This window comes from Macrosteles quadrilineatus, unplaced genomic scaffold (genome assembly GCF_028750875.1).
Source record: "Macrosteles quadrilineatus isolate MER2022 unplaced genomic scaffold, UCM_ALF_1.0 Scaffold_5__1_contigs__length_97177068, whole genome shotgun sequence".
NCBI classification, from domain to species: Eukaryota; Metazoa; Arthropoda; class Insecta; order Hemiptera; family Cicadellidae; genus Macrosteles; species Macrosteles quadrilineatus.
The window spans coordinates 49,798,823-49,811,066 of record NW_026542598.1 but is presented as its reverse complement, the minus strand read 5'-3'; the positions used below and the strand labels follow the sequence as shown (position 1 = coordinate 49,811,066).

At 38.7% G+C, this 12,244-nt stretch overlaps 1 protein-coding gene across 1 annotated transcript in view; it reads left to right on the top strand.

Annotated features, from left to right (window-relative positions):
• The first annotated feature begins 5,620 nt into the window (after window positions 1–5,620).
• Window positions 5,621–12,244, top strand: part of LOC128996051 (non-canonical poly(A) RNA polymerase protein Trf4-1-like) — a 51,340-nt gene continuing 44,716 nt past the window's right edge. Inside the window, exon 1 of the mRNA XM_054421188.1 lies at window positions 5,621–6,243. Within this exon, the coding sequence (XP_054277163.1) occupies window positions 5,903–6,243 (341 nt within the window). The 5' untranslated portion in view covers window positions 5,621–5,902. The remainder of the gene's footprint in view (window positions 6,244–12,244) is intronic.

Below are 12,244 nucleotides of genomic sequence, written 5' to 3'. Positions count from 1 at the left end.
GTTTTCTGATTTCAAAATTTATTTTCTTCTTTATCATGTCATGTTTTGCAATATAACGTTACATTACGGAATCAGTGGAAAATGATTTTATCACAGCAGTTCTTAAACTATTTGTTATTGAACTATCTTATATCTATTAAATTCCATGTTAATGGCCCCTGGATTACTATAAATGACTATAATTGAGCGGAGCGAGCGAAGCGAGCGTAGCTCTTTGGGATCAACTTCAATGCAACAAATAGAGAGACATCACTCAATAACGGCTGAACGCATTTCAGCCAAACTTAACAAAATTACTTAGACTAATAGTGAGATGGTTTTCAAACAAGCAAATTTCAATTAGATAATACTAATGCAATTTAAAACGAACTTAAAATTTCCAATTTTTAACATTAGGCTTATGGGACTAAAGTAGCCATATGACAGTTTTTTGTTTACAAGAAAAATGTAAACAAGAGAATCATAAGGTATTTCTTAACTTTCTAGACTTTTCTTTTAAACGTTTTCAAACCATTCCTATGATTTTAATAAACAAGAAAATGCCGTTAAAACATTTTTTCAAGGCGCGGAATTCACTGAAAATTGAGAAAATATACGGAACTACTTTCTCAATGCGCGGAGCATAAACAAGAAGCGGAGGGATACGGACCGCGGTGACTACTTTCTTGGGAACCTATTTGTGTTGCCAGCTGATTAGAATTTAGAAACAGCCAATGTTAGAAATCAGAATCTAATAAGCGATATATCGAACCGCATCGAAATCGATATTTAATCCGATAATACCTCACAGGTTATATTATGTTGAATTACATCGACGGTGCAGTAAGTTATTACACTTATTAATAAAACGCAGATTGAACACTGATCTAATTTCGGCATGTGGGGAAGGTAGGTCGGGGTTTATGAGTATTCGTGGTTTATGAGTATCAGTGTTTTGAAGTAAGGTTAGATTAGGAAGGTAAAGTGTAGGTTATAGGTAGGTGATCGGGTTGTTTATTTGTGTTGAACCATGTAATTTTTATCTTTTGGAATAGTTGGTTAAACGGGGAAACGATTACAAAAATGCTTGCATTATGGTATTAACAAGCCATCTATGGTATTCTAGCATTGTCTTTATATAAAGTCAATGATTCTAGAAAATTACTACATAAAAACCAAATGAAAAGAACATTTGTATTTGGACCTTTGACCATAGCAAAACTAACATGTAATTTATGAAATGTGAAAAGTTGTATATCATTAAATACAATTCTGTAATATTAATAATTGTTCGGCAAATCCTCATTTTAGTGGCTCTGCTGAAAATGGAATCTGCGTTTTGTGAAACAGTAATTTGGTAACAATTCAGTAATTTCAAATGTTGACAACAGTAGCCTATCCTATATAAATACTGTTATTTGATTGCCAAGCCACGGACTATACATACGTCCGAGTTATTATAATTTTAATCAATAAAACCATAAAACCAACATTAGTACATCTATTGACTTTTTTACATTTAGTTACTTATACAAATATCAAACCACGTTTGTTCCGCTCAACTGGCTTTCACCTCTCTGAAAGCAACCCTAGTATTGTGGTATAATTACCTCGTCAAGTAATCCAAATGATGTGTTAGGCTAAAAACCTACATGTTTCGCCGTTAATACGGTATCGTCAGGGTACAAACACAGTAAGACATTGCTGTCACACGCATACAATAAATAAATAACACGAAACGAATTACGAACATAACATTTAGATAGGCCTATCACGAGACGCGGACGGTCCCGGCGCAGGTAGTAGACTGCAGCGTCAGACTCCTTGCTCATTGTTGTCCACGTTATCAGCAGGACAAAGGCCAGGTGGTCGGTTACTTTGGTTTATTAAAACATTGAAGATGGAGTGTGAACGAAACTGTAGTTTTTCATTGAGGATATGTCCACTTGCGGTGTTGTCATTGTATAATTTGTATATTTCAAATTCCTCAAGCGTGTTTAATTTACTACCTTTTCTACATACATGTAGCACCTCTAGACCGTCAGCAATCCCACTCATATTATGGTTTAGGTCAATCAAATGTTGGGCGAACGCTGAATTCTGTTTGATTGAACGTGGTTTGGGCCTGTGTTCATTGTAACGAGTAACGAACCCACGACCTGTTTGACCTATATATTGGCTTGGACAATCTTGGCATTTAATTTTATAAACACCTGTCATTTCAATTTTCTCTCTTGTTTTTTCAGTCTGTGACAGGGTATTGCGAGTACGATTTGTGGTTTTGAATGTTAATTCTATTCCCTGCCTACGAAGCTCTTTGGATAGGCAATTTTGTAATGTGTGGGAAAATTCAACACAAACGTACTTCTTACGCTCGTCCAATTGTTTGACCTTCCCTTTGTGGTGTTTGGTTATAAGTTTGTCTACAAGCCTGCTGTTGTAGCCGTTAGATGTTTCTATATGTTTAATAATATTGTATTCTTTGTTGTAATTTGTGGGACTTAGAGGGACCGTTAGGAGTCTATGTACCATTGAGTTGAATGCTGCAATTTTTTGTGAGTGTGGGTGGTATGAGGTTGCATGAATGGTCTGGACTGAAAACGTGGGTTTCCTGTAGATTGTATAATCAAAATTATTGTTAATTTTAGTTACAGTTAAATCCAAAAAATTAATTGCGTTGTTCTCTTCCGTTTCCAAGGTGAACTTTAGCCTGGGAGCTATGTTGTTGAGATAATTTAATTGTAGATCTAATTGCCTTTTATTGCCATCAAACAAAACAATGGTGTCATCGACATATCTATTGTATAGGACTATTTTTGAATGATATTTGTTTTTGTTTGATAAAATGTATTCATTTTCGATATGATTTAAATATATGTCAGATAGGATACCAGACAGTGGGGATCCCATGGCTAGACCATCGGTTTGAGAATAAAATTTTCCATTAAATACAAAATAATTTTGTTTCAAGATCTCTTTTAGTAGGTCAATTACCTCAGTTATTGCTTCTGGTAACATATAGTTGATTTGTTGGTTAGGTTTGTTTGTATTAAGTCTATGGTTTTTTCTACGGGTACATTCGTGTACAAGTTCACTATATCAAAAGAGGCAAGCAAGTGGTGGTTTTGTACGTGCCAACCCTTAGTTTTTTCAAATCACTCAACTAGTGATTCCCAACTCACTTCTCAACTGTTGGATTTCAAAAATACCAAATCCTGTTGTTGGTTGAGTTGTGTGTTGACGATTGACTCAACTGACAACCATTTCAAAAATAGGGCCCCATGGAAAAATTACTCTAATATGCTGTAATTAATATATCACATTTTGAAAACTCAGAAAGTTGGCGGAGGAGAAAGATTCGTGAAGAAATCCTTCTGTACACACAGTGTGAATATGGGTATGAAAGCGCAGGTTTTTGTCAAGCACAAATCCCAAGAACTTGACATGTCTTGAGCTCAACATCATTCAAAAGGAAATTGCTGATTTAGAGTTTTACACTCCCTGTAGCAGCAAACCTACTACATAATCCTATACTCTAAAACGAGCAATGTCTGCTTGTATGTATGCTTGCTTGCAAAAAGATCCCGAAAACGGCTCCGACGATTTTCTTCAAATAATCTGGTAAATAGTTTATTTTTGGCCTAAAAACGAGCTTCATGCAGTTAGAACTCCCAACAAAAATCTAATTACGTAGAAAAACGAAACTGAAAGTTACATTTTTTTAACATTAGTCTTATGAGTTGTTAAGTAACCATGTTGGTTGAATTAAATAACAAGGAAAAAGAAAACAAAAGACTTAGAAGTTGTAGCCGTAGCACGTGTTCATAATAAGCCAACTACCCACAATATACTAGCAAATTACAAATACAGTACAAAAGGGAAAGCATCACTTGCTACTATTGAGCAAAGATTATACTGAAGACTACTCGATACATTGTAGGCCTAGTAAAGGCAAGCAGTACGAAGTGTGGGATCTGTTTATGACAATTAGATTAAGGTATTTGCAATCAAAAAATGCTATGGGAAGGGAGGAAAACAGGTCCGTGACATAGGAAGTGATAAAGGAAGTAGTAAAAGCGAGCAGTCTGTAGTGTGGGAACTGATAATGACGATTAGATTATGGTATTTGCAATCCTAAAATGCTATGGGAAGGGAGGAAAACAGGTCCGCGACGTAGGAAGTGGTGAAGGAAGTAGTCAAGGCGAGCTGTCTGGAGTGTGGGAACTGTTTATGACGATTAGATAAGGATATTGGCAATACTAAAATGCTATGGGAAGGGAGGAAAACAGGTCCGTGACGTGGGAAGTGGTGAAGGAAGTAGTCAAGGCGAGTAGTGCGGAGTGTGGGAACTGTTAATGAAGATTAGATTATGGTATTTGCAATCCTAAAATGCTATGGGAAGGTAGGAAAACAGGTCCACGACGTAGGAAGTGGTGAAGGAAGTAGTCAAGGTGAGCTGTCTGGAGTGTGGGAACTGTTTATGACGATTAGATAAGGATATTGGCAATACTAAAATGCTATGGGAAGGGTCGAGGAAAACAGGTCCGCGACGTGGGAAGTGGCGAAGGAAGTAGTCAAGGCGAGCTGTCTGGAGTGTGGGAACTGTTTATGACGATTAGATATGGATATTGGAAATACTAAAATCCTATGGGAAGGGAGGAAAACAGGTCCGAGACGTAGGAAGTGGTGAAGGAAGTAGTCAAGGTGAGTAGTCCGGAGTGTGGGAACTGTTTATGACGATTAGATAAGGATATTGGCAATACTAAAATGCTACAGGAAGGGAGGAAAACAGGTCCGCGACGTGGGAAGTGGTGAAGGAAGTAGTCAAGGCGAGTAGTCCGGAGTGTGGGAACTCTTTTTGACGATTAGATTAAGGTATTTCCAATCCTAAAATGCTATGGGAAGGGAGAAAAACAGGCTCGCAACGTAGGATGTGGTGAAGGAAGTAGTCAAGCCGAGCTGTCTAGAGTGTGGGAACTGTTTATGACGATTAGATTAAGGTATCTGCAATTTTTAAATGCAATGGGAAGGGAGGAATACAGGTCCGCTTCGTAGGAAGTGGTGAAGGAAGTAGTAAGGCTAGCAGTGCTGAGCGTGGGAACTGTCTGTGGCAATTACATTAATGTGTCTGCAATCAAAACATGCAATGGGAAGGGAGGGAAACAGGTCCACGACGTTGGAGTGCTGAAGGAAGTAGTAAAGGCGAGCAGTGTGGAGTTTGGGAATGGATTTATGTATCTGCAATACTAAGACTGCTTTCAGAGCAAACTAATGATTTCCCCGAGCAAAGCTCGGTCCCCAGGTACTGTTAATTAAATTGAATCAATAAATTCATAAAATCAATTCAGGCAAATGGAAATTTGCTTAGTCGGCAGGTTTGCTGTGTTGGGGGTACGTTAGTTATCTATGCTCATAACAATTAATAATTGAAAGATTGAATTGTAAATATTTATTTTCTATGCGTATGCAAGGACGTCGGACGAGGTAAGATTCGTAAATATGTAGGCTGACAAAAATGTGTTGTGGTGACATCTATAATCTTTTATGTTGAATAAACCCAATACATTAATTTATTATTTTTGAACGAACAAGACTTTGAAGAACGCAAACATGACACAAATTACAGTACGTTTTATTCGTAAATTAATTAGTCCATAGGCCAGGATTTTGTACCAAGTTTTTTTGTAAATATTTCAAAGCCAAACTAATTTAAGCAACCCAACCAACCAAAAACCAAAAACCATCCTTCCTAACTCACCTCGCCGCACTGACTGATATTTAGTGATATTGAATAGACGCCATTTTCAATTCTGTTGGTTGGTTAGTTGTTAAAATTCTACCAGTGAATACAATTCGAATTTTACGGCTGATTGTTGTTGATTACTAATGCATTTTTAGCAGTGTGTTGTGTTATTAAACTTTTATGGATCCCATTCTGGGCTGGTTTCAGCCAGAACAAGAAGGACCTGCCAAAGATCTTTGGTCCAGAATTTGGGACGCCCATACAGGGCTAGATAATTTAAAAATAGGGAGTGGGAACGAAGTTAGTAGAGGTCAGGATTTAATTACATTTGATAATGTAGGAAGTAATGATTGTGGAGTGAAACGTGCGCAGACAAACAATTTGAATAACAATAATTCTGTCTCAGTCAACAGGGCAAGCACTTACGCCATGAATAAGAATCGAGCTACCTTGATAGGAGTTCATGGTGGTAACCCTTGGCGGACGCCCAACCGTGTCTACGACTGCAGAGGGATCATCGGGTAATTTATATTTACGTCATTTTTACTACTATTTAGTTTCAGATGGTAACTTACTCTCAAGATTTAAGTTTAATTAAGGAACATTTGGATCCGGATATAGGCCCTAGCTTACAATAGGCCTAGGCCTACTTAGTAGGCCTAAATCTGTTGGAAGCCTAAGTTAGGCTTTGGCCTATGACTAGTAGGCCTAGTCCTACGCTTATTCATAATAGGCCTACTGCATCTGAGAATCCTAATTATTGTGTCACCCTGCTTAGATTAGACCCTCTTTTGGGATGCTTAGGGTAGGTAGGCTAAGTTATTGTTTTGGAAGCCGGGGTAATAAGAGACATGAGGGGTAATAAGAGACAAAAAAATAATTATAAGTTGTTGTACCTAGGTACTAAAAAACGGAAAATTCTAATAACATAGGTACCTATTCAATAATATTAACCTTCATTTTTTATGTCCTATTGAATTTTTGGCTTACCCCACTGTCTCTTATTATCCCGTCGGGGTATTAACCCTCCGAGTGTTATGTGTCGAAAAATCGACACATAGGCTACCGGTAACACACTTTGTGTAGGTAGTGTTTTGTGTAGATTTTTCGACTCAAACACTGTTTACGTCGAAGGCTCTATGACTGACAAAATCGGATTGAACTGGATCGAGTTAGGTAGGCTATCGTTTTATTTGGCAGATTCCAAGCTTTCTCCCGAGGTCTGTCTCTAAGCGCTTTTTTTTCTCGAGCCGATCATAATTGTAGCAGCAGACAGCTGACGTGGGTATTTGTAAACAGCTTGGATGTGTTTTATTACGTTTAAATTATCATTGTTTTAGTGTTAAAAATCAAAAGTAGTGATATACGTGGTGCATTATAAGAAGATTTAAGTGATTTTGAAGGGCTGGTTCCTGAAGAAGTAGCCTAGGTAGTGATATTGATATAAATTATCAGCCAGATTCCTAGCTATGGTTAGGCTATGCATTCTTAGCTAAACGCTATCATAGATAAATCATACTCCCTTAGTAGATTTGTCATCCTTATGGAACAGCTGAAGCCAATTTTATTGTTTGTTCTGTACGTCCAAAAGTTCGTACAGTTCTGAAGGTACTACAAAGTTCAAGATTTCTTAAATGATACTGAAATATAATCTAGTGGTTCTAGTCATTAAGTATTAGTTTTGTTGTTTTATATTATCTACTTTTATATGTTTATCACATTCAAACACTTACGGGAATTATTTGTTTGTGTCAAAATCATATATTATTGTTCATATATTTATTCTCTGTTAATTTTTTTGTTGCCATTTTGTTACCCGTAGATTTACAAATTTTATATACCTTGTTATGTTTGAATATGTTCATGTTGTATTGTAGCACTAAATTTAAGACTGTGATCAACATCTTAGGAACCAATTTATGTTTTAGAATAATTAAGGACTGAGAATCAATTTTTAAGAGATCAAGACGAAGCACCTGTACATGTGATTTTCACAAATTTGTATGTTATGTGCAAATAAATTATCATTATCATTATCATTATCATTATCATTATCATTATCCAACTGTAGAGGTTATGTTTTGTTGATGGTGTCAATCCGTTTTTTGTTAATATCACGATCTCAGTTTTGCTCAAAGCAAGCGAGAGACCGTGGTCTTTCATCCATGCGTTAATCCCTACGCATAACTCGGTTCAGCTTTAGCTGAGCCAGCTCAACGCTACGTGCAGCTATCAAAACTGCAACGTCGTCCGCGTACCCAACCAAAACTGCAACGTCGTCCGCGTACCCAACCAAAACAGTTTCCTCAGGAATTTCAGACCTCAGGAGGCTGTTATACGCGACATTCCAGAGGTCCGGGCCGAGTATGGAACCTTGGGCAGCACCAGAAGTGACACTCATCGTCCGTGGGCCCTCTGTAGTGTCATACTAGAGGAGGCGGAACCGGAGAGAATACTCTATGATACGCATGAGGTATGCCGGGACGTGGAAGGTGTTCTCCAGAGCATCCAGCATATCGCATCACCTCGCCGAATTAAATGCGTTTCGCACATCGAGAGTGACGAGCAGCACAACCCTTCGAGAGTAGTGGTTAAATTCCTCAGCTCTCATCACGGCTTGCTTCACCTCTTCAACAGCGTCAACCTTAGATCGCCCCATCCTGAATCCATAGGTCCCCTCCAGCGACCACGGCTGAATTCAGTCGGGAACGTATCAACTTCTCGAGGACTTTTCCAGCCGTATCCAACATACTCAGAGGTCTGTAAGAGGATGGCAGGTCTGGGTCTCCCTTCCCCTTCCCAACAAGCACAAGCCCAGCTGTTTTCCAGCACGAGGGGAAAACTCCTTCGACTAGGCAGGCGTTGTACATGCACATAAGGATCAAGGGGTTAATAGTCAAAACCTTTTTGAGAACTTTGCCGGGTACCCCATCGGGTCCAGGAGCCTTATTTTTCTTCAGGGATAGGACGGCCGCCTCCACCTCTCCAAGACTGAAAAGTGGTACGTCATCCACCCTTCCGAAATCCCGCAGTGGGCGCAACGTGTGAGCCGGGAAAAGGGACTCGACTATCCTCTCTATAGTGGCCCCATCCATGACGGAAGGTGGAGAGCGGGTGCCAAGTTTCTTGGTTACCAGTTTGTAACCCAAGCCCCACGGATTGGAATCGATATCGTCCCTTAATGTCTCCCAGCAACTGCGTTTACTCCGGTTGATGGCTCGACAAAGAGACCTCCTAGCCACTCTGTAAGCATCCGACTTACGACGTCTGTCTACAGGTTCTCTGGCCCTGGTAGCAAGTCTTCTGGCTCTCAATGCTGACCGACGCAATTCCGCAATCTCGGCAGTCCACCAGTACACAGGTCGCTTATTGCACCAGGATCTCTTGCGAGGCATAGACTCATCGCAAGCGGAGACGATTAGTCCCATCATGGATGTAACAAGACATTTTTACTAAAACCAATCACCCACCTAGTTAATTCTTCTTTGATATCCGGTATATTTCCTGATAAGCTAAAAATTACAAAATTAAAACCACTTAACACGTTCAGTGCGGAATACCTTCAAACAGGCGCTCGATAATGGCGGCGAGGCCCGGGCGAAGCCCCGCAGCGCAACTGAATTGGTGAACGCAATTATTGGCATTAAAATATTTCAGTCTGACGAATAAAAAAAGAGCAGCGGTGATTGTGCTGGGTTAGCCCGAGAGTGGACGTAGTTCACTGAAACACCCAAAGGTAGCAGCACTGCCTGGATTCGTAGCCAGTGTCTTTGTAAAGTGGCTCGAAAAGAGAAAATTGCCGGAACCGGGACAAAAGTATTGCTAGACGGGATTTTACGGGAAATTTTAGTACCAACCTACACCAGACTAAAGCTACATAATCTAAGCTACAGGCTGGCAACGATTATAACGTTCCCCGGCAATGGCTGAGCTCACACTAAACTAACGTGGAGAGAGTGGCATGACGTCAGCTTTAGCTGATGTCCGCCACCAGTGCTAGTGTCGGACATCATCTATTGATGATGCCCGCACTCAACGTGTTAAAAAAAGGGGGACAGGCAAATGGTGTCAAATTACCGACCGATAGCTTTGTTACCCTCTATATCTAAGATTTATGAAAAAGTAATTTATAATCAATTGGTAACATTTTTTGAAAATAACAATCTGTTTGACAACTTTCAACACGGGTTTCGCAGAGGTAAATCAGTTATAACTGCTGCCACTGATTTTATAGAATCGGTCATTGATAGTCTGGATGGTAAATTTAAGGTAGCGGGTTTGTTCTTAGACCTGCAAAAAGCATTTGATTCAATATCCCATGATTTATTAATTTCAAGGCTTAGTACCTTGGGTATAGAGGGGACTGCTTTAAATTTGCTTAAATCTTATCTCTCTCACAGAAAACAGTTTGTTGAAATTATCTATCATAACCGTAAAAACTATAAAATTCCATATCAATCTTATACCACTGACTTAAAATATGGGGTTCCACAGGGATCCATTCTGGGGCCTCTTTTATGCATTATTTATTTAAGAGATTTTCCGCAACTTAGCAATTTAAGTAAACTCTGCTTGTATGCTGATGATACCAATTTGAAAATCATAGCCTCAACAAATGAAGAATTAGAAAGCAAGGCAAAATCAGACATATGCGTTTTAAATGATTTTTTTAACTCCCAAAATCTAAATCTCAATGTGGATAAAACAAGTATCATAAATTTTCAAACTCGAACTACCAGAAATCAACGTCGACCGATTATTAAATTTAATAATAAAACCATTGAAGTTAAGGATAGTACTAAATTTTTAGGATTAGTAATAGATAAAAGACTCAATTGGAACTGTCATGTTGAAAAAGTACTTTCAAAAGTTTCTTCTGGATTATATGCCTTAACTAGATTAAAAAACTATTGCGAAATAGAAACTTTGAAGTTGGTTTACTTTTCATACATACATTCAGTGATTTCATTTGGGATTTCCCTTTATGGCTCAACCAATAAGAGAAACTTAAAATCTATATTAAGAATGCAAAAAAAAGCTATAAGAATAATTTACAACCTTCCACCTAGAACTTCTGTTAAGAGAATGTTTAAAACAGAAAATATAATGACAGTTTTCGGTATGTATGTTTTTGAAACAGTGGTATCTGTTAAAAACAGATTTCATGAAATAGAGCTGGTTGGAAGGGAACATGATTATCTTACAAGAAATCAAGGCAAGTTAGCATTAAGTCCTCATAAATTGCGCCTTTTCGAAAAAAAACCCAAATACGCCGGAACAAAATTCTATAATAAACTTCCAAAGGACATACAAGCAGAAGTAAATATAAAAAAATTTAAAAATAAACTTAAGAAATTTCTCATTAGCAGGGCTATTTATTCATTTGATGAACTGTAATTGACTTTTCTTTCCCTAATAATCAAAGTATGTTTTAACTGTTAGTTTTATGTTCTTTTACAATTTTTCCCATTTACTATAAGCATGTATGTTTTATTATAACTTATAAGAAATGTGACACTATTCATGTATATATTTCTAATGTACTTGATGAATAAAGATAATTTGAATTGAATTGAACTAACACCTCTGCATGAGCCACGCTAGTTGCGGAGGGAACCACCGGTGTTCCTCGTAAGATGGCTTCATTGAATTTTGCCACGTCCAATTTTTTAATATTTCATCGAACGGGCACTTGACGAAACGCAGCTTCTTGTCTCTGATGACCATCCAGGACATCAAAAATAATGTACTGGTGGTCACTGCCCGTGTAATCCTCCAGAACTCTCCAGGCTCTGATCCTTGGCAAAAGGGACTCAGATGCAAGGGTTGTGTCTGGGATCGTTCCCCGCATCCCAGGGCGCCGGAGAGTTGGCGTGTTTCCCTCGTTGACGACAACGAGTCCCGCTCTGGCAGCAAAGTCCAGAATGTACTTGCCCCGGGAATTGGTGAGGGTCATTCCCCACTCGACAGCCCTAGCATTAAAATCCCCACCCACGACGACGTGTCAACCCCTGCAACACAACAGGGGCACTCCCAGGCACTCCCAGTGAGTTCGTCGGTCACCCTTTTAGTCGCCTCTCACGACAAGCCTGAGAAGGCTGCGGTGCTATTCTAACCCGGTACCGCACGGGATTATATTTCAAATATAACACATGTTCGAATATAAATAAACTGCATGCTTATGAATGTTTTTTTCTGTACAGTATTCAATCTATATGAATTAAAAATCGTGTTAAGATGCCAATGAAACAATTACACATTAAGAAAACCCATTAACCACGGTAAATTGGATATTTTACAAGTATTTTTACAACATAAACACGTTCACGTAAATAATTTGGAAAATAAACTACATGCTTGTTTTCCAACACTTGTTAATATTATAAAAATGTTTTTTTGTACCGTTCTTGACTCCAGTTATTATCTCTCAGTCTATGAATGTTGCATAGTAGCAACTCGCAGAGACGCTCGGAACTAGGATGACTCATCGCTCTCCCCACCACTTATACGGGCTACGCCGAT